Genomic DNA, 21,323 nt, shown 5'->3' on the forward strand with positions numbered 1-21,323 from the left:
AGAGATCCACCTGCCTCTGCCTCCCGAGTGCTGGGATTAAAGGCGTGCGCCACCACCGCCCTGCTTATTATTATTTTTTAACGTCCTTTGCCTGTTTGCACCAATGCTTGTGTGAGGTATCCTGGAACTGGAGCTACAGGCAGCTGTGAGCCGCTGTGTAGGTGCTGGGAATTGAACCTGGATCCTCTAGAAGAGCAGTCATTGTTCTCAACTGCTGAGCCATCTCATGTGGCTTTTTAAACAAATTTACTGTGTGTGTATGTATGTGTGTATGTGCTCATATTTGTGCCACAGCTTGACGTAGAGGTCAGGGAACAACTTGCTGGGTTGTTGCTCTCCTTCCACCATGTGGGTATTGGGAATCCAACTGGCCCCATCAGGTTTGAGGGGCAAGCGCTCCTACCTACTGAACCACCTTGCCAGCTTCATATGCCAAGATGTTTGGAGTTGTTTTTTTTTTTTTTTTTTTTTGGTTTTTCGAGACAGGGCCTCTGCCTCCCAAGTGCTGGGATTAAAGGCGTGCGCCACCACCGCCCGGCTGGAGTTGTTTTTAAGGGAAGTCTCGTTCTGAAGTCCAAATTGACCTCTAAGTCATGGCAATCCTCCTGCCTTGGCCTCTTAGGTGCTAGGACAACAGGTTCACACCCCAGGTATGATCCAGTCACATTATCTGACTGGCTTGCCTGTGTAAGTCCTTCAAACCAGCCCCGTGTGGGTAGCTGTAGCACCTACCAGCGCTTTTCGGGGTCAGACGGGGACTTCAGGCCACTGGCCTAAGATCTGTTTGGCTCCGAAGTCCAACTTTTCAGCCCCGCCCTCTCTGGAGCCGGGTCTGGGGCTCAGAGGACAGAACTTTCTGGCAGAGGAGGGGATGGGGGTGGGGATGGGTCTCCAAGGGCCTGAAACTCCAGTAACTCACCTGTGTAGGATTTTCTCTGCCTGCTCCAGCGAGATAGAGATGCCCAGTGCTCGGAAGCTCTGCTGAATCTCAGAGACATCGATGTGACCTGGAATGGGTGCCCCAGGAGACCAAGCCAAAGACTGACAAGGGGGCTCCAGAAGCGCGCGCGTGTGTGTGTGTGTGTGTGTGTGTGTGTGTGTGCGCGCGCGCGTGTGTGTGTGTGTGTGTGTGCGCGCGCGCATGTAGGTCAGAATCAATGACTGTGTCTTCCTCAGTCTCTCTCCATGTTTCTTTTGAGACAAGGTCTCTTGCTGAATCTGGAACTCACTGACAGTGAGCCCCAAGATTCTCCTGTCTACACCTTTCCGGTGCTGGGGTCATAGGTGGGCACCACCCCACTCAGCTTAATGGGTGCTGGGGATTTGAACTCAGGTCCTTGTGTTTGCCCAATAGGCACTTTACCAAGTGAGTGAGCTTCTTAGCCTCGGGGGAGAGATTTTTGTACCAGTTGTGGGGGCTACTCAGAGTTGAAACTGGGGAGTATTTGGGGGGGGTCCTCCATTACCAGGAGTGAATGAGTTCAGGGATGATTGCAGAGGTCCCTATGCTAGAAGAGACTAAAGCAATATTTGCTTATTTATTAATTTTTCAGTTCCTCCCTCCCCAGCGTAGGTTCTAGGGATTGAACTCAGGACCTTGTGGTTTTGTGGCAAGCACTTGAGCATCTGTCCAACCTTAAGGCAATACTTAAGGATCCTAGAAGACATTTGGTCGTGGGACTGTTCCTGGATCCAAGAGTCCCTGAAGCTACTATACTGCCCAGAAAGAAACATCTGGGGGTAGAGACAGGGGTTCTCTGCTAAAAGGGATCAGGAGGTGGGATGGCCGGTTTGGGCTCAGATCACCTAGTTGGGGCTGAGAAGAACTCCCAAAATAGCCTGTGAGTCAGAAGCAGCCCTCCCCTTCTCCCCAGCACTGCGGGTTCTAACCCATCTGCCCATCCCCCAGTTTGGAGCCCATCTCACCATCCTGGTTCCGGTCAAGGCTGTGAAACATGAGCAGAAGGCGCTGCTCCCGCTCCTGCAGGTAGCGGGTGAATTCCTCCAGGCTGAGGCCACCATCTGGATCAGCGTCCCCCTCGGAGGAGATGCCCTGGAAGAGAAAAGAAGGGACAGAGGGACTGAGCAGACTGCACCCCCACAGTGTGTATGTCTCAATATGCCTCATGGTCCAGGAACTCAGAGCCCCCGTAACTCAAGAAAGGGGTACAGGGGCCATCACCCCCCGCCCCTCAATCAGCCCACTTTTCAGCAAGATGCCCCAAGCCATAATAGGTGTCTGGTTGCTGCCCAGTTCTCCGGGTAGGCAGACTGAGAGGTTTCTAAGTCACGGAAGCGGTTCAAGGTCATAGAACTGTGAAGCAGCAGCCTTGGGCACATTTTGTTTTCAGACACGGTCTCCTGCTGGCCTCATCCTCTTCCTTTTGGAGAATGACCTTGAACTCCGATTCTCCTGCAACATCTTGCCTCCCGAACCTGCCCACCTAGCTTTTTCTTATAAAATCCATCTCCTTGGCAGTCTTGGGGTGGGGGTGGGCTGTCATGTTAGAAACAATCCTGATTCATATAGGGCCCAACAGATCAAAGCCAATAGCCATGGGACCTCTACATTCCCACGGGAAAAGTGGGACCTTAGACTCAAGGTCAACAAAGATGCAACAGGTCTGTTTCAGGGACATCTAGGGGCTCAGGTGTAAGGGACACCTGTGACACACGGAGGAAGGGCCAGTTCTTGCCTCTTTTCACCGCCATTGCCACCTCCCATGCTGGGGCTGGAATCCAGGACCTTTGCACATGCTCGGAAAGAGCTTTACCACTGTGCTGCACCCAGGCTCAAATTCCTTCCTAGATAGGTCGGACCCCTGTAGAGGCAGGGTGGCCTCAGATAGACTGAATCTCCGGTGGCTGGGGCAGGCTGGGGCAACCAGCCAGGTTCCAGAAAGAAAGCACCAGCGGGGAGTGTAAATAAGAGACTAGGGGAGCCAGCTGGGGGCTCAGTGGGTGCCCCAGCAGGGTGGGGAAGTTGTGTTCACTGCAGGTGGGAGCGGGTCACCCATCAGATAGTGCGGAGAGCAGCGGAGGGTGTGTCTCCGGGCAGTGGATGGAAAAGCCTCCCGCTCTACGGTGCATTCTCTAGCTGGCACCCAACAGCCCGGGAGGGGGGGCATTGGGTCCTGGCAGCAGCAGGCGCTGTAGGCCCGGGGCCTTGGCAATCCTGTCTCGCGACGCCCTTAGGCCAGACGCTAGCGGGTAGGGGGAAGGGAGGTGACAGAGGTGGTGGGTCCAGCCAACAGGTAGCGTGCAACCGCATTCAGGTGCACGGAGCGGGCGGGCCCTGCAGCGGTGGTCGCTGCCCGTGGTACCTGCTGTGCACCGTCGGGATCGCCCCCTCCCAGCCTGGCCAGCCCCTGGCGCAACTCGTGCACGTCCACGCGGCCGTCCTTGTTGCTGTCCAGCTCCTCGAACAGGCGACTCCAGCGCTGCCGCCGCTCCGCGTCGCCGGAACCCCCCCGCATGGCGCCCGCCCGGGGGGGGAGGGGAGGCCCCACAGCGACGGCCTCTGCGGGGGCTTTCCGGCTCCCCCTCCCCCCCGGGGTCCCCGCAGGGCCAGCTCCCGCGATCAACCGCACCGCAGCCTCTGCACTGCGGGGCCGAGCTCCGGCACTTGCTGGAAGTGATAAACGCTAGTCGTACCCGCCCGCCCCAGAACTTGCGTCTCCTCCTCCGACCCGCATTGCTGGGGGGGAGGGGGCCGGGGGCGGAGCAGGGGGCGTGGGGAAAGAGTCTAGGAGGCTCTGGTATTGCACGTCTGACAGTGCCCGCATTCCTGGAACGATAGGAAAGGCGAACACCTCAGTACTTGGTTTGCCTCAGTTTACCCCTTTTCCTTAAATGGTTTGGCAGGGAATTATCAGGGATTGGGTTTTGTAATCTCATTCCTTTCGACCTCCCTCTCCTATGGACCCTCATCAGGAATTCAAGTTTTTGCTTCTCCCAGGCCTACGCAAGAACTCGGAACGAGTATAAGCGCTTCTTTTGCCCGCCCGCTCTCGTCAGATTCCCCAATCGATGACAGAAACAGGAGATCAAAAAGGGGGAGCACTCCCTCCCCAACACTTCATCCCGCCCGCGCGCTTCCTTTTCTCGGTGACTGTGGCAGAGAGAAACGCAAGGTCAACGCGCAGCGCGGCTGCAAAGTCAAATCCCTATTGGTCAGAGCCGCCTGAGCTGCGCCCGTCCGCTCCACGTAGGCGGGGCTTCCTGATTGAACCACCGCAGCCTCCAGCCCCGTCTCCCGCAGCCGGCCTGGCGTTCTTAAAGGGGCCGCGACGCCATCCGGACTCTCAGAAGGCTGCTCTTTGCAGATCTGCCTGGGAGGGGAGTCACTGTCCAGAGTCCTCAGCGCAGCTGAGAATAAAGACAGAGAGGCGGCCGGGTTCTGGAGGCGGGGCCTCAGCCGGGGACAGTGGTTGCACCTGCTGAAGTCCCGCCCACAAGTTTCGGGTGCAGTTTCTCGTCTTACCGTCAGGGGGAAGGGAGCCTGCTTGACCGCAAATAATAATAGCTAACGTTGAGTGCGCTGCGCACGCCAGCCTTCCTCTCGCTGCTCAGCAGCTCAGACACTGCGAGGTAGGTAGGTGGCCCTAGTTTTTCCCACGCTACAGAGGAAGCACGAGGAGGCCAGCTGGGGTTCCCACTTGGGGCCAGAGCAGAGATTTAAATAGATTTTAAACCACTGCTCCTAGAAGGGACGAAGCTTTCTTTATCTATTCTTAGGGGGTTTTGTTTGTTTTATTTTTGTTTTTCCCGACACGGCCTCGCTGTTTAGCCCTGGAAGTCACTATGTAGACCAGGCTGATCTGGAACTCATAGAGATTCACCTGCTTCTGCTTGGATTTAAGGCGTGTGCCTCGACAGTGGTGTTGTAGGGCACTCCAAGTGGACCCCAGCTTCAGCTGTATGCCCATTTGTCGTTGTTGTTACTGATGTTTTGAGTCAGGGTTTCACTCTGCAGGCCTTGAGCGTGCCGCAGTTCAGCTTCAGACTCCCAATGGCTGGGCTGTAATCGCGTGCCACCATATCGTATGCGGTTCATGACTACCTTTTACCCAAAGATGCATCCAGAGGTTATGTAATTCCCACCCAGGCTGCGCCCATACATGTGTGGGGAGCAGGCGAGAGCATGCAGCCCCCTTCTACCAGATGTTTCCACGCACAATTGTTTCTTTGTGTGTGCCATGGGGACACAGGTGCTTTCTTGGACACTTCCCTGACAGATGAACCTCATACACAATAAACCAGTTTGTAGAGCCCCCTCTGCGGATGTCCTTCAGTGAGGATGGAAGGCCTTCAAGAACGAAATTCTGCACAGGCACTTTGTCCAGGTGTCTTTTTCACACAGGTGTGACTTGAAGCAGGTGTTCTCACTACACTACACTTACAGGACCGTGTGTGTATCTTTCTAGTCCCATACAGGTTGGTTGGTTGATTGATTGTGGGACTAAAGATAGAACCCAGGGTCTCACGAATGCTAGGGCGGAATCCATGACGGGCCGGGGGGGGGGCGGGAATCCCATCACTATGGCTTTCTAGACAGGAACTCTACCCCTGAGCCATGTCCTTTGACGTTTCCTAGATGATTCTAGTGTTCTGGTCCTGAGCCATGCCCCAGCCCTCTTTTCCTTTTTTATTTTAAAATAGGGGTTCGCAGAGCTGCTTAGCCTGGCCTTGAACTTGGATCCTCCTGCCTCAGCCTCCTGAATACCTGCATCACCAGGCCTGACTTCAGGTTTGAATTCTTCAGTGTTACGCATCAGAGCCGGCCCCTTACAGGTGTGTATCTTCCTGGCTGTCGCCACTCCCCCTTCGCCTTCACACCTGTGCTACCGAGGAACCCCGGTGTGCGGTCCTTGCACCTGCTCACTTCCGCCTTCCGCGCTGCTCCCCGGCGGAATGGGGTTCCCGTTACAGGTGCTCCCGCGGTGCGGCCCCGCCCCATCGGCCCCGCCCCTCTCAGCCGGGCTCAGGTGCACAAGCCGGAAGTGCGCTCCCTGCCTAGGTGGGTGACTAAACTTTCCGGGTCACGTGAGCGGGCGGGGCGGGTGGGATCGGGAGCGACGGAGTGAAGGACAGCGACTCGGGGTTCCAGCCGGGGACCCGGAATTGGGAACCTGCGCCAAGTTCCTCTCAGACGCCCGGGCCAGGTAGGGAGGCAGGGCGCGCAGCCTGGCCTGTCTCGAACTCCTCCTTCGCTTCTCCTGGCCCAGGAACGCGGCGAGAGTTAATCTTTAATCTCTGACCCTTGGCGCCGAGGGCGGGGACCGCACTCCAAGCTCGGTCGCCCGTCGCTGGGGCCTGAGCCCAGCGGGTCCAGCTCCCAACCCCATGCTGCGGCCTCTCCTTTGGTCTGGTCCCCAGGTCCCGAGTCGCAGGTGTCCTCCTCGACCCAAGATGCGGTAGGAATTGGAGCCCTGGGGAAGTCCTGCCTTTGGCGCCACCAACTCATCGTCCAAGCTCATGGCGACCCCAGGCCTGGGGCTACTCCTGGCAGTTGGTCTGCCGATGCTGCCCGCCGGTTGGAGCCAAGCGCGTAGGTACCATCTCGGTAGGCGATGGGGTGAGAGGAGGGTTCTCTGGTAGAACTCATCCGGACTGGGCATTTGCGACCCAGAGAGGGTGAAAGGTCTGAGGAATGGGCTTGGATTGTGTTTGGGGACCAGGTCCGAAAGCATTAGGCATTAGGGCCGAACTACAGGTTAGTCTAGCCTTAAGAATCCTGGGCCATGGTGATGGTGGTGGTGGTGGTGGTGGGGACACTGTCCTGGAAGCCATTTATTATAATGGTCTGGCTAACAGTGGTGAACCTCTGAACCATCTTTCTTTCTTTCTTTCTTTCTTTCTTTCTTTCTTTCTTTCTTTCTTTCTTTCTTTCTTCTTCTCTCTCTTTCTCCTCCCCCTCCCTTCCTCCCTCCCTCTTTCTTTTCTTCTCTTCTTTTTTTGCTTTGCTGGAGCTCGAACCCACAGTCTCCTGCAAGCTGGGCAAGCGCTCTGCCATCAAGCAGACCCCACACCCACAGCCCAGAATTCCTGAGTCCTTAAGTCTTGTGGAATTTGGGAGCTGGGGGTTGTTGGGCAGAGCCGGGAGGTGGAGGAGGGGAGGAGAGCCAGGGCACCTGAGTCTGCATAGTTGAGAGTCTTAAGCAGCCAGGGGACCTGGAGGAGGCCAGAAGGCCCAGCTGACAGGATTGGCAAGGGCCAGTAGGTGTGGACCCAGCCAGCCAGACCTTCCCTCTGTCTCTCTGGTTCCAGTTTCGGGAGCCTTGGGGGGGGGGGGGGGGGGGAGACGGGACAGTGTGAGTCACACACTCCAGGGAAAGGTTGAGCCCCGCCCAGGTCCTTAAGAATCCTGGGCCAGGGTGATGATGGTGGTGGTGGGGACACTGTCCTGGAAGCCATTTATTATAATGGTCTGGCTAACAGTGGTGACTTTGGCCAGATTATTCCCTACTGGGCTAAGAGTGGCCACAGGAACCAATACCACACTTGAGGGTGGAGTGGGTGGGTGGCCTGGCAGTACCAGCAGTCTCTTCCATCTGGAGACTGGGAAGGAGTTTACAAGGCTGAGTGGGATGTGTGTGTGTGTGTGTGTGTGTGTGTGTGTATATGGGGTATGTGTGTATGGGGTATGTGTGTGTATAGTGTGTGTATGATGTGTGTGTATGTGTATGGTGTGTGTATGGTGTGTGTGTATAGTGCGTGTATGTGTGTGTATGGGGTGTATGTATGGTGTGTTTGTAGAGTGTGTGTATGGGGTGTGTATGTGTGTGTATGGTATGTATGTGTGTGTGTGTGTATGGGGTGTGTGTATGGTGTGTTTGTAGAGTGTGTGTATGGGGTGTGTATGTGTGTGTGTGTATGGTGTGTGTGTGTATGGGGTGTGTGTATGGAGTGTGTATGGTGTATATGTGTTTGTGTATGTGTATTGTGTGAATGGGGTGTGTATGTGTATGGTGTGTGTATGGGGTGTATATGTGTGTTATAGGGTGTATATGTGTTTGTATGGGGTGTATATGTGTGTGTATGGTGTGTGTGTATGGGATGTGTGTATGTATGTGGTGTATGTGTATGTGTGTGTATGTATGTGTGTATTGTGTGTATATGTGTGTGTATGGGGTGTGTGTGTGTGTGTGTATGTATGTGTATGTGTGTGTGATGACGAGTGAAGAGCCTGGCATAGACTTTTCCTTTTTCTCTTTCACAGCCACAGCCCCGGACCCTTTCAATAGCACGACTCCGTCCCCAGACCCTGATTCCAGTGGGGGCCTGGTGAGTTGGGAGGGGGTGCAAGCAGTGAGCGCAGGTGTATGAGAGAGCATGGGCAATAGAGAGACTCTATTATTAGTAAGGTTGTGCCCAGCACTAGCCCTGGGGTCTGGCGTAGCTCAGGCTGGCCTCTAACTTCCTCTGCAGCCAGATGACCTTGAACTCCCGATCCTGCTGCCTTCCCCTCAGCCGTAGTGCTGGGTCTATGGGATGCTGGAGTCAAACCCAGGGTCCACACGCCAGGCAAACACTCTACCCATGAAGCCACAGCAACAGGACGACTTATGGTCCCAGACAGTGCTGAGCAGTGGTGGCACTCGCCTTTAATCCCGGTACTTTAGGAGGCAGATGCAGGCGGATCTCTGTGAGTTTGAGGCCAGCCTGGTCTATAGAGTGAGTTCCAGGACAGCCAGGGCTACACAGAGAAACCCCCTTTAAAACAAACATACAATAAGAATCCCAGACACAGGGTAGCAAGACCTTTTTATATAAGGGTGTACAAGAATGTTAAGAATATTGTGTCTTGCTGGGTGTGGTGGCCCACGCACTCTGGAGAAAGGGGCAGACAGAGCCAGCCTGGTCTACTAATAAATTCCAGGCTAGCCAGGGCTACAGTAAGTTACTGTCTTAAAAAAAAGAATACTGTGTCTTGCCTTGTGGGTATGATGATACCCATACCTTAGCACTTAGGAGGCTGAGGCAGGAGGATCACCACAATCAAAGCCAGCCTGGGGTATATAGATGGGACTATATCAAAATACCATAACAGGGATGGGCATGGTGACTCAAGCCTGTTGTCCCAGCGTTGGCATTATGGAGGAGGCAGGAAATTCAGAGTTATTTTTAATTCTATGATAAGTTCAAGACCAGCCTGGGCCACCTGTGACTCTGACCAAATAAACAGAGAACACAAAAGGAAGGAGAAAAGAAGGGAGGACAAGAGAACCCCGAACCCTCATAGGTAGCCCAGAATGGGCAGGTGTGAAGGGGACGTGGCTAGAGACAGAGGCACCAGTGTGAGAGGTGCTGAGGTGGTGTTTCTAGGTGTCTGAGGACCCTGCTGGGTGACTAGGTGGGGTGAGTAGGGCCCGCATGCAGGTGGTCACACCGGTCCCCCCTCATGTTCTCTGCAGTCTTCAGAGGCCGTTGTAGCCATCGCTGTGGTCTTTTCCATCCTGGGAGTCATCCTCTTAGCGGTGGGGCTATTCCTGCTGATGCGGAAACTTCGAGAAAAGCGCCAGACAGAGGGCACCTACCGGCCCAGCAGTGAGGAGCAGGTGGGTGCCCGTGCTCCACCAGCCCCCAACCTCAAGCTGCCCCCGGAGGAGCGGCTCATCTGAACGCAGGGGTGTCGGCCATAGGCTGCCACCACCACCTAGGACTGCCTTGGCACACCCTGGTCCACAGCAGCCACCTTGGAGACACGCCAGCCTCTGATGGCTCAAGAGGACTCGGGGTGGGGACCACTGGGGGCACCTGGCTGGTGGGCTACGCAGCATGCTGCCTCCGCTTGGCTCTGCATGAAGCTGGGGGTGCTGCAGCCGGGGGCCTCACCTCACCATTCACCTCATGTGATCTTGCTCTGCTGTGTCTCCTACCGTGACTGCAGGCCCAACAAACCTCCTGTCCTTTCTTTCAGTTTTCCCAGGCATCAGCTGAGGTCCGGGCCCCCCAGGACTCCAAGGAGCCAGTGCGGGGCTGCCTGCCCATCTAGCTCCTTCCCCCTCCTCCCTGTCACCCACCTTCCCTACTTTGCTGTGTGACCTTGGGTGAAGGCAGCACCCTCTGGGCGATCAGATTCACCCAATGCTTAAAGATAGAAGGGAAGAAAGTTCTTCAAAGACCTTGACTTTGAGGGAAAGGGAGGATGGGGCTACTCACTTTTGTATATTTATGTGAAATTAATAGTAAGGTATAATAAAGTGTTTTTTTTCTTTTTTCCTTTTTTTTAGCTTTTGGGAACATCAGCTTAGATGAATTCGATTTGAAGTGTAAGCTTTTTGAGGTCCCTAACAAACTGGAAATGGGGGTGGGGTGGGGGGTGGAGCTTCAGGTGAACCTTAAAGATGGTTAGAGGTTGCTTCCAGGCATGAATGAGGTAGGTTTCTGAGCTGACGGAGGCCCCAGATAAACTTATCAAGGAGAACAAAGTCAGCTTTATTGGGAGCTGGGTGCCTCTGCACCCTTTTTTTACTTTTCAAAACACTTTTTCAGTTCAGCCACACGAGGCTGCCTGACTGGGGGCCCCTGCCAGTTGGTTACTCCCAGCTCCTTGAGGGTTTGGTCTCGAGTCTGATTACTCAGGACCTGGAGAGGCTGGTTTCTGGGGCTCTCTGGAGAACTGAGGTGTGAGAGAGACTGAATGGGTTGTAATGTCCCAACAGTGTCAGGGTTGTGCTCTGTGGAGGCAAGAAGTTGGGGGCTGTCTGGAGGGCTGGGCTGAGTGGGCACTATGAGGAGCCTGGAGCAAGGGTTTTGTGGGATTCTAGGGTCCAGCTCGGTGGGAGCAGAACACTCGGGTTCTCGGCTGCTTGGGTCTACTGAAGTGGCTGAAGATGCTGGAGGAGAGATGTCTGAGGGCGGCTCAGAACAGTTCTCATAATAGCTTGCCACCTCTAAAGATGGGGTGTCCTGCAGAGACGGCAGGTCCTCTGGCAAGGACCAGGGCTGGGCTTCCAGAGATTGTGTATCATCTTCTAGTTGCCATGGTGACCTCGCTGGGCTGTCAGGCTGGGAAGAGCAGGTCAGGGGGTGGTTGAGGTCAGGTGGGGGCGGGACAGGTTGGGAGGGCACAGTGAGGGTCTTACCAGGCTGAAGCAGCTCTCCGATGCCTCCTGCTGGCAGCAGTCCAAGCTCTGGCTGGCCCTCAGCCGGCCACCACTCTTGGTTTCCACGCTCAGACTGTCTAAAATCTCGCTCAACAGATCCAGTTCTCCAGACCCCAGGAAGCTGCCATCTAGAGTTTCCTCTGCCCAGGGACTCTGGGTGTCCTTGGGGCTCAAGGTAGGACTCCTGGATTGAGGATGGACATCCTGGTCTTCCTTGGGCTGCTCCAGGGTCTAGAGAAATCCCTCTTCATCTGCCATGACCCTTGCACCTCCAACTTTGACCTGCTTTAATTCTTACCTCTCCCTGAGGGGTTGGGAAGGTACCCCTTCCCGCCTGAATCTCCTGCTAGGGCGGAGGGGTCTGTTCTGAAAAAGATAAGGGAGGAAGAATGGGGAGGGGCCCAGGAGCTGCAGAATCGGGGCTGGGGCTGGAAAGAGCGAGCTAGGTGTGTTAATGCTCCTCTCCTTTTGGTACCTGCAGCCTAAGGCAGGAGGATCATTGCAAATTGAATCCTGGCTGGCTACATAGTGGGACATTTCCAAAAAACAAAACAAGGACTGGAATGAACCTCTGAGTTTGAGATGAGTCTGGTCTAAAAAACAAACAAAGAAAATCCCTCAAACCAAGGAGCTGAGAGGATGCAACTCGGTAGAGGGCTTGCCTACCATGCACTGGGTTTGATTTCTAGCACCTTTTAAAATGGGAGTGGTGGATCAGCTCAAAGTCATACTTGGCTGTATAGCAAGTTTGAGGATAGCCTGAGCTACAGTGAGATCTACATTGAAATAAAAGGGGAATAGTTTGGTGAACGCTGGGAATGAGTGGGGGATTTGGGGAGAATTTATGGTGTGTGTGCATGTATGTCTGAATGCATGGTATGTGCGTCTGTGGTGTGTGTGGGGGAACAGGGTGGGCGTCCTCACCTGCCCAAAGTGCTGGCTGATAGGCAGGCGCTGTTGCAGGCGATCTGAGCGGCTGATGAGGCTTGGGGTTCTCAGGGAGCCCCCCCTCTGAAGGCCAGAGTCTCCCTCCTGTGAAGGGATGCACATGTGGCCTGAGGTACCATCCCCACGTCCCTGAATCACCTGTGGGTGGGGAGGCCCCCCGAGTCATCTCACCTTAATCATAAGCAGGTTCTGCACACCCTTCAGGCCACTCTTCGCCTAGGACGATGACCAGCACTGTTAGATCTGCCACCCACCCCACCTTTGTATCTTCCAAGCTATTTTTGTACCTTTGACTAATGTACAATATTCTTGGAGGGAGTTGCCCTGCCATAAACTAAAGGTTTGACCATCATGTGTTAGGGTTAAAATCAAATGGGCAGATCTGAACTGTAAAAGCTGGTCTGAGCTCCAGATTAAAAAAAAAAAAAAAAAAAAAGGATGGAAACTGAGTAACAAAGGTAGTTGAGCAATCCTGGCTGTCAGTGTGTGTGCTTAATTTTACTTATGTATGTATTTTATTTGGGGGGGTACATGAACTATGGCAGTAGGGAGAGCAGAGTACAAATTGGGGTATCACTTCTCTCCTATTATGTGGATTCTAGGGATCAAAGGTAGGTTGTCAAATTTGACAGTAAGAGCCAGCCATCTTGTCAGTCCTAAATTTTATTATTACAAAAATCTATGTATGTATGTATGTATGTATGTATGTATGTATGTATCTATCTATCTATCTATCTATCTATCTATCTATCTATCTATCTATCTATCTATCTGTGTAGCCCTGGCTGTCTTAGAACTCAGTCTGTAGCTCAGACTGGCCTCAGACTCAGGAATTTGCTTGTTTGTGGAAATCAAGAGATGGCTCATTGCCTGAGGACACTTGCTGTTCTTGCAGAGAACTCAGGTTCAAGTCCCAGCACCCACATCAGGTGGCTCACAACTGCCTGAAACTGTTGGATCTCCAGTGCAATGCATCCAACACCCTCTTTGGGCCTCCACTGGTACTGCACACACAGTGCATGTACAAGCAGGCCGGTAGGCACACCAGCACACACACACAAGAAATGACAGATGAAAACCAAGCATAGAAGAATTTGCAAATGCTTTTAAGTGTGTTTTGTGTAGCTTTGTGTAGCCCTGGAACTAGCTCTTGTAGACCAGGCTGGTCTCAAACTCACAGAGATCCGCCTGCTTCTGCCTCCTGAGTGCTGGGATTAAAGGCGTGCGCCACCACGGCTTGGTTTAAGTGCATGTTTAATGTCTGTTGGAATCAAAATGTCCAGTCATCTGTGAGTACTCGAGACATCTCTGTCAGGCTGGAGAGCAGACACAGTTAAACTCTTCCCTTCTACAGAAAAAGCTGGAAGTCGTGGTGTGTGCCTGTAATGCTAGGACTGGGGAGAGAGGGGAAGCTTTGGAGCACTGGTCAGTCAGGCTAGCCCAGTCAGCTCCAGGTTCCTGTTTCAGAAAGCGAGGGGAGGGCCAGCAAGTAGTGTAGCGGTGGGGGTGGCTGCCAAGCCTGGTGGCTTGAGCATGGTTCCCACGTTTGGGACCCACATGGTGAAAGGACGCAACCATTTTGGTTTTTTGAGTCAGAGTTTCTCTGTGTGTAGCCCAGGCTGTCCTGGAACTCATTCTGTAGACCAGGCTGGTCTAGAACTCACAGGAGATCCACCTGCCTCTGCCTCCCCAGTGCTGGGCTAAACGTGTGCACCACCATTGCCTGGCTAATACAAGTTGTCCTCTGACTTCCATACATGCATCACGGCACACATACTCAACATAAATAAATGTAACCGCCCAACTCCCTCTCCCCAAGCCACTAGGTGTGGTGGGGCACACCAGTTCCAGCATTCAGGAGGCAGAGACAGGTGGGTCTCTGTAAGTTCAAAGCCAGTCAGGGCCACATAGTGAGACCCTCTCTCAAAAACAAATCCCAGAGTGGACAGTGTGTAAGAATGCCAATCTCTGGCTTCTAAATGCACAGGCACACACGTGCACACACGTGCACACACACACACACACACCACAGACTCCCTCTGTCTTCCCCGTGGCCACCCAAGTCTCACCGATCTGTACATGTTCCTGACAGCTGGTCGGGTTTTGGCCTTCATTGAATGCAGGAGGGCATCGCCACCTTTCTGTAGGGGGTTGGGGAAGCAAACACCGCAGGGGAGAAACTTGGGCCCCAGAGGTCACCACGGCTGGAGCCCACACTCCACTTCCTCCCCCTTCCCGGGTGCCTCCACCGGGTAGCTTAACAAAGCCCCTTCATGGGGTCTGTGGTGGGCGATGAGGTGATGAAGTTGGTTGTGGACAGGATCAGGGATTGCTTTATTACCTTAAGACTCTCTACCCAGAGCTGGTAGGAGCGCAGGGAGCCTGGAGAAAGGGAGAGCGCTGTGATTACCAAGGCAGGCCTACGCTTGGGGAGCTGATGAAGTGAGAGCCCTGGGGCTCACCTGAGGAAGCCCCACAGCAGGCAATGATCTCTTGCTCGAATTGGTCTGAGAAGCCTTCCCCAGCATTGAGTTTCTCCAGTCGGGTTTCGATGAACTTGGGGTAGGGAGAGAGGGTTAGACACAAGCACCAGGAAGTGCCTGCTGTCCCCTGAAGACATAGAAGGTGCCTCCTGAGGCCTCAGGAATCAACAAACTTAGAAACTAGACATCATCCAACTTAGCCTCTGAAATCAAGATCTGTTCCCAAATCCATCCTCGCCCCGCCCCTCAACCCATCCTTAGTCCTCACCTTAGACTCCGCCCCCAGAACGAAGCTGCCTTCCTTTCCCCTAAGCTCCGCCCTCAGGGAGAAGCTTCGCCCCTCTCCTTAGGCCCCGCCTCCAGTGACAGGCAGCCCATCCTATTCCTCACCTTAGGTCCCGTCCCCAGCCCCCCTAGTTTCCCCCCACATCCCCAACCCCCGTCCAAGGCGCACCTGCTTGAACAGCTGCAGGTGCACTGCCCTCTTGTGGAAGGTCTGTAACGGCGACCCTGGCTTCTGAGCCAAGAAGGCTTCTTCACTGAAGGTCACCGGCTGACCCTGGAAGAAGGATTCCTTCCAGAGCTCCCTATGGCTCTTCTGTCTCTCACCATCTCCATTTCGGCCTCATAACACACCTAGCAAGCACTGATTGGGTGCCTTCTGTGTACCTGACCCCTGTGCAGAGCCTCATGGGACACCTCATCCTCATCTGTAGTGTGGTTATCAGCATTAATTAATGTTGATACTGTGGGAGGCTGAGGCAGGAGAATTGCTGCTGGGTTACATAGTGAGCTCCAGAACAGCCTGGATTACAAGAGACCCAGTCTCAAGAAAAAAAAATCAAGAGGGCCAGGAGTTCAAGGTCATCCTGGGCTACACATTGAGTTTGAGGCCAGCCTAGGCTATGTGAGACCGTAAACTACAAGGCTTGTCCCTGGGCATCTCTCCTCTCCGTTTGCTCACCGGGATGCAGACAAGCGCTTCGCGGTACCCTCCAAAGAGCAGAGCCTGGGCTTTGAGGAAGAGACGGGACACCCCTTCCCCGGGACTCAGCGCCACCTTCCTCAGCCGAAGCCTCAGCAGGGACACCTGGCAACACAGGAGAGGACCCTGAGATGGGCAGGGATTGGAGGCTCCATCTGGAGAAGGGAGTAGGAGGTGGGAGGAGGTGGTACTGACTACGTCTGGGGGCAGTGCTTGCACGTCGTCAAACGGCGTCTCCAGCGTGTTAGAGTCGGCGTTCAACACCACTACGTCTTCCAGTGCTTTCTCCCGAACTCTCTGCAGGAGACAAACGTGGGCTGTCATTCAGAGCCCCACACAGAGAAGGAGGCTTTGAGGAACTGGAGGTAGGGAAGAGAATCCCTCCCCAGCCCCAGCCTTGGGGGTTTCAGCGGTTCACCTCAGAGAGACTGGCGTGGACTCCGATGAGGTAGGGCATGGGAGCACTGTGGAGAGACGGGAGAAGGAGGTTGTGCTTGCTTTAACCCCACCCCCTAGCCTTTTGCCTATGCTAGCCTTATGTAGACCAGGCTAGCCTGGAACTCGTTTTTTAACTTTTGTTTTTTTTTTATTCTTTTTATTTTTTTATTTTTATTTTTTAACTTTTTTTTTTTTAACTTTTTGTGAAATAACCTCACTGTAGACACGGCTAGCCTGGAATACAAAGAGACCCTCCTGCCTCTGTCTCCCAAGGATTAAAGGTTAGCAACGCTCCAGGCTCTCCCTCTGCCTACCCTTCGTCATCTCCCCCAATCCCCTCTTTTCTCACCAGCAGTAATCCAGCAGGTGTGGGGGCAGCGTGGGGATCAAGACGTGCTCCCAGCGCATGGGGTAGAGCAAAGCACAGGATGCATGAACGCAGGCTGTCAGCTGTGGGGTGAGAAGGAGGGGGAGGTGGTGGAATTAGGCCTTAGATTCCCACTTCAGGGACCTGGATCACTGAGACGGGAGCTTAGACCTCCCCAATCTCTCCTGTCCCGTCCATCCATTGCTAGGGAGTTGAGTGAAACTCAGACCCCTTTAGGAAGGAAATGGAGACCAAGATTTTGGCCATTCACAAGTTCTTGTGCTCAGATAAAAAACAAAACAAAACAAAAAACCCCCAACAAAACAGGGTGGGAGCGATGACTCAGAGAGTAAAGGATCCTGTGGCCAAGTCTGAGGATCTGAGTTCGATTCCCAGGACCCCATATGGTGAAAGGAAAGGAACAATTCCTGCTGTGGATGGAACACAGGCCCCATCACAAGCAGAATCAGTAAGATGTAATTTCACAAAGCCAGCACCAAAGCAAGCAAATAAACAAACCCTCACACAAAGCTAATACTGAGGATCTGGGCCGGGAATAAGAGCTCGCCTGGCTCGTGCAAAGTCCTGGGTCTCAACCCAGAATCATAAAACCCATAAAACCAAAACCCAGCTAGGCAGTGGTGGCATACTCCCAGCACTCGGGAGGCAGAGGCAAGCGAATCTCTGAGTTCAAGGTCAGCCTGGTCTACAGAGAGAGTTCCAGGACAGCCAGGGTTACAGAGTGAGATCCTGTCTTGAAAAAAAAAAAAAACCAAAATAGCAAAAATGCAAACAAAAGCCAAAACACAGAAACACACTTGAGGGGCAGGAGAGGCGGCTGAGGAACCAGTTCTCAGCCACCACAAGGCTGCTCACAACTGTCTCTAACTCCTGCTCCAGGGCATCTTCTTCCAGCTCGCAAACAGACAGACACATTAAAAAAAAAAAAAAACCAACAAGCAAAAACTTTAAAAACACTGTAGAACATACAATAAGAACAGGAGCCCTGGCGGTGGTGGCGCACGCCTTTAATCCCAGCACTCGGGAGGCAGAGGCAGGCAACTCTCTGTGAGTTCGAGGCCTGGTCTACAAGAGCTAGTTCCAGGACAGGCTCCAAAGCTACAGAGAAGCCCTGTCTTCAGACACAAACAAACAAAAAAGCAGAACAGAAAATAGTAATAAAATTATGGTTACTTGTGGGTGATTGTGTGTGTGTGCGTGCACGCACACACTCACTTGTGCACATTGGAAGACAACTTGTAGGAGTCAGATCAGGTCCATCTTTCTTTCCACCATGTGTGCTCTGGGCATTGAACTCACTCCTCAAAGCTTGACTATAGGTACCTTTGCTCCCTGAGCCATATCACTGGCCCATCTTCCTTTCCACCATGTGTGCCCTGGGTATTGGACTCAGGTCCTAAAGACTTGGCTGTAGGCACCTTTGCTCCATATCACTGGCCCTAGAATTTTTTTAATTTCTCAGTCTATGTATCTATGTATCTATCTATGTATCTATCTATGTATCTATGTATCTATCTATGTATCTATCTATCTATGTATCTATCTATGTATCTATCTATGTATCTATCTATGTATCTATCTATGTATCTATGTATCTATCTATGTATCTGTCTATCTATCTATCTATGTATCTATGTATGTATGTATGTATCTATCTATCTATGTACATATGTATGTGTGTATGTATGTATGTATGTATGTATGTATGTATCTATCTATCTATCTATCTATCATGTATGTATGTATCTATCTATCATGTATGTATGTATGTATGTATCTATCTATCTATCTATCTATCTATCTATCTATCTATCTATCTATCTATCTAGACCTGAATCTCATGTGTCAGGCTAGCCTCAAACTAGGTATTTATTTCAGGGTGCTCTTGAACTTCTGATCCTCCTGCCTTAGGCTCAGGGTACCAGGCTTGGGGTGCTGCGATCACAGCACCGTTCCTGCTAGGTCTGGTTAAGGCCATCATGGGAATGGAACCCAGGGCCTCATGCTGCCTAGGCAAAGGCTCTACCCATTGAGCTACATCCCCATCTGGGGCAGAGCTAGGCCAGGCCTGGTCCTCGGTGGATGTGCCTGTACTAGATCGTGCTGTCAATGAGGAAGGGCCACTGTGCAGCATCCTCATTTAGGAGCCTAGAGTCCCAAAGGGAGGAGGTCCCTGCCCTCACAGTGCTGAGCTTGCTGGCGGTGAGCAAGACCCTCCTCTCAGCCAGCAGCGCCGCGAAGAGCCCCACGATGTTCTCATCCGTAACGGCAACCACCAGCTCCGTGAGATTCCTCTGGGGGACGGAAAAACACAGCGCCTGGGAGTGGAGCGAACAGCCGAGATCCACCATCCCACCTTTATCCTTCACTCTGCGTCCTCCTTACTCACGTTCTCAGGAATAGATGGCAGGCCGGCAGAATCTGGGGCCACAAAACAAGAAAGCTGGTGGGGACATCGGGGAGAAGAGTCAGTCAGTCTGCGCTGATGATGGTGGCCTCAACTACGGTGAGGTGGGGGCCTGTGGGGTGGGGGGAGGCAGCCTCACTCACCAATTTGCTATTCCCCAGAGTAGGCGGCAGGATCCCACACTTGCTCCAGATGGTCGAGCTGCTGCCCTAGGGGACAGGAGTAACTGTGTGGTTGCCACTGCCCAGCTCAGCTGGTGGCCTCCACCGCCAAGAAGCCAGCACCAAAGACCTGGGAGCTACTCACCATCTCTGGTTCTCCTGAAAACCCTGGTTCAGGAAGAGGGTGTCCCTGCAAGTTCTGTAGGAGTTCTTCAGCCTCTGAGACCTGAGGGATTTGGGAGGAGTTTGCCCCGAGGGTCGATTTGGGATTCTGAGGGTCTCCACTCAGGCTGTGGGGTCCTGAGAACAGCCTCAGCAAAGGTGAGGGGATGGGAGGGCTGGGGTGGAGCCTGTGGGAGGGGCTGCTCTCACTTGGTTCTGGGCTAGGAGGTCCCCCACAGTATTGAGGATCTTGTAGAACACTTCAAACCAGGGAAGGTGGCTGGAGAGAGAGAAGGCAGAGGGGTTGGGGGCTAGAAAGTGCCCCTGATGGACTAGGTGATTTTATAGGTTTACAGTTTGAGATTTTTTGCACACCATGTATCTTGATCAAATCCACCCCATACCCACCCTTTATTGTCGCCCCCCACCCCTGCCACCACCACCTTTCCCCTTTCAACTTCATGCAAAGCTGTTTTTAAAACCTACTAAATCAGTCAAGTGTGGTGTGCACATCTTTAATCCCAGCCCTCTGGAGGCAGATCTCTGGGAGTTTGAGGTCAGCCTGGTCTACTTAATGAGTTCCAGTCTAGCCAGGGCTACACAGTGAGACCCTGTTTCAAACTCCCAGAACAACCCCCCTCCCCCCCCAAAAAACCCATTGAGTCCACTGGGTGTTATCTGTAAGTGCATGGGTTTAGGGCCATCAATTACAAAGTGCAAGTCTCCCAAGAGAAGAATGTCCCCCACCCCGCCAACCATGCTGGGAACTGGGCTGGCTTGATGGTGTGCAGGTTGTGTGCCTCCGTGTGTTCATGATCATGGGCTCTATTACGTCCAGGAGAAACTTTTATTCTGGTCCTTCTGGCCTTTGGCTCTGATAGTCTCTTGGCCCCCACGTCCAAAATAGTCCCTCAGCCTTGTGTAGAGGACAGTGATACACACGTCCGTCCCGTTTGGGGCTGGACACTCTGCAGTCCCAGACACTTTGACCAGTGTAGGTTTCCGTGTTCATCACGAGGCCTGGTGTTTGTTCCATCTGTTCTTACTTGGTTTCAGGTCCCCAATGTCACCCACCTGAGGATGCAGAGGCAACTCCAGGCGCCGGCCCGCAGGCGGCAGAAGCCGAATCTACGGTTGCCAGCCAGGTCAGTGAGGGCGAAGGTGAAATGCTGGACCGCAGGGCTGGGCGGCTCCCTGCGGGGGAAAGGCTCTGGTGGAGACTGGGCATTTCTTGAGTGATTTCCTTGCCTCCCACTCCTCCTGCCACACCCCACAGATGACCCAAGATAGCATGGTTTCTTTGTTTGCTTGATGTCTGAGCTCAGTATTTTGTGGGTTCCCTTGAGTCAGGAACTCTGAGTCCTGGAGGCCAATCTCACAGCTCCATCCCCAAGATGCGTGCCCTGTAAGACCAAGGACCTGAGTTCTAGCCCCTATGCCCATCTTTGGAAAGAAAGAAAATCTGGAGGCCAGGGATGTGGCTTATCAGAAAAAAGGTGTTTGCCATACAACCTGGAGGTGAGAGTTTGATCTCTAGAGAACCACATGGTGGAAGGAGAGAACCAACTCCACAAAATTATTCTTTGACCTTGGACTCCTATGGCACAAGCACACATACCCACCATACACACACAGTCATAATAAACAGAAGAATTAAATTTGGTGTCCTGGTAAACACTTACAACCCCAGAGCCGGCAGAGCCAGAGAGGTAAATCATGAAAGCCCTGGGGTTGGATGGCTGGCCTGTACAGCATCCTTGAAGGCCTCCAAGCCGGTGAGAGATCTTGTTTCAGAAATCCAGGTGAGTGTGTGTTTAGGAACTGGAGAGACTGCTCAGTGGTTGGATCACTGGCTGCTCTCGCAGAGTTTGGCTCCCAAACCCACAAAGTGGTTCACAATGTTTGTAACTCTAGTTCCAGTGTATCTGATGCCCTCTTCTGACCTCCCTAGGCACCAGGAATGCATGTGGTACACAGACATACATGCAGGTAAAACTATCTGTACACAGGAAAGAAATCTAAAACACAAAATCAAACTAAAACAGTGTGGGGCTGGTGAAATGGCTCACGAAAAGAAAAGAAAAGGTGGCCATGTTGTGGTGGCGGCAACAGTGGCTGTGGCCAAGGTGGCACAAGCCTTTAATCCCAGAGGCTGAGGTAGGCATAGCTCTGTGAGTTCAAGACCAGCCTGGTCTACATAGTGAGTTCCAGAATAGCCAGCGCTATGTAGAGAGACCCTG

General features: G+C 53.1%; 3 protein-coding genes across 3 annotated transcripts in view; 1 reads left to right on the forward strand and 2 right to left on the reverse strand.

Moving 5' to 3' along the window:
• The window catches only part of Slc25a23 (solute carrier family 25 member 23), a 17,592-nt gene extending 13,969 nt beyond the window's left edge, over positions 1-3,623 (reverse strand). Inside the window, exons 1-3 of the mRNA XM_005371118.3 lie at positions 3,324-3,623; positions 1,927-2,053; positions 920-1,007 (exon numbers count right to left, since the gene is read on the reverse strand). Of these exons, the coding sequence (XP_005371175.1) occupies positions 920-1,007; positions 1,927-2,053; positions 3,324-3,476 (368 nt within the window). The 5' untranslated portion in view covers positions 3,477-3,623. The remainder of the gene's footprint in view (positions 1-919; positions 1,008-1,926; positions 2,054-3,323) is intronic.
• A 2,551-nt stretch (positions 3,624-6,174) lies between these two features.
• Positions 6,175-10,224, forward strand: Crb3 (crumbs 3, cell polarity complex component). The gene is made up of 4 exons (XM_005371119.2): positions 6,175-6,550; positions 8,222-8,286; positions 9,417-9,560; positions 9,923-10,224. Exons 1-4 carry the CDS (start codon positions 6,478-6,480, stop codon positions 9,995-9,997), a joined length of 357 nt encoding a protein of 118 aa, XP_005371176.1. The 5' UTR covers positions 6,175-6,477; the 3' UTR covers positions 9,998-10,224.
• Positions 10,225-10,439: 215 nt separating this feature from the next.
• The window catches only part of Dennd1c (DENN domain containing 1C), a 13,232-nt gene continuing 2,348 nt past the window's right edge, over positions 10,440-21,323 (reverse strand). Inside the window, exons 2-20 of the mRNA XM_026777996.1 lie at positions 20,158-20,277; positions 19,294-19,363; positions 19,067-19,147; positions 18,904-18,969; positions 18,743-18,796; positions 18,537-18,647; positions 16,315-16,415; positions 15,946-15,991; positions 15,723-15,824; positions 15,507-15,632; positions 14,997-15,101; positions 14,522-14,615; positions 14,401-14,441; positions 14,129-14,200; positions 12,231-12,275; positions 12,036-12,143; positions 11,410-11,477; positions 11,091-11,295; positions 10,440-11,013 (exon numbers count right to left, since the gene is read on the reverse strand). Of these exons, the coding sequence (XP_026633797.1) occupies positions 10,474-11,013; positions 11,091-11,295; positions 11,410-11,477; positions 12,036-12,143; positions 12,231-12,275; positions 14,129-14,200; positions 14,401-14,441; positions 14,522-14,615; positions 14,997-15,101; positions 15,507-15,632; positions 15,723-15,824; positions 15,946-15,991; positions 16,315-16,415; positions 18,537-18,647; positions 18,743-18,796; positions 18,904-18,969; positions 19,067-19,147; positions 19,294-19,363; positions 20,158-20,277 (2,155 nt within the window). The 3' untranslated portion in view covers positions 10,440-10,473. The remainder of the gene's footprint in view (positions 11,014-11,090; positions 11,296-11,409; positions 11,478-12,035; positions 12,144-12,230; positions 12,276-14,128; positions 14,201-14,400; positions 14,442-14,521; positions 14,616-14,996; positions 15,102-15,506; positions 15,633-15,722; positions 15,825-15,945; positions 15,992-16,314; positions 16,416-18,536; positions 18,648-18,742; positions 18,797-18,903; positions 18,970-19,066; positions 19,148-19,293; positions 19,364-20,157; positions 20,278-21,323) is intronic.

This window comes from Microtus ochrogaster, unplaced genomic scaffold (assembly GCF_000317375.1).
Source record: "Microtus ochrogaster isolate Prairie Vole_2 unplaced genomic scaffold, MicOch1.0 UNK98, whole genome shotgun sequence".
In the NCBI taxonomy this organism is placed as follows: Eukaryota; Metazoa; Chordata; class Mammalia; order Rodentia; family Cricetidae; genus Microtus; species Microtus ochrogaster.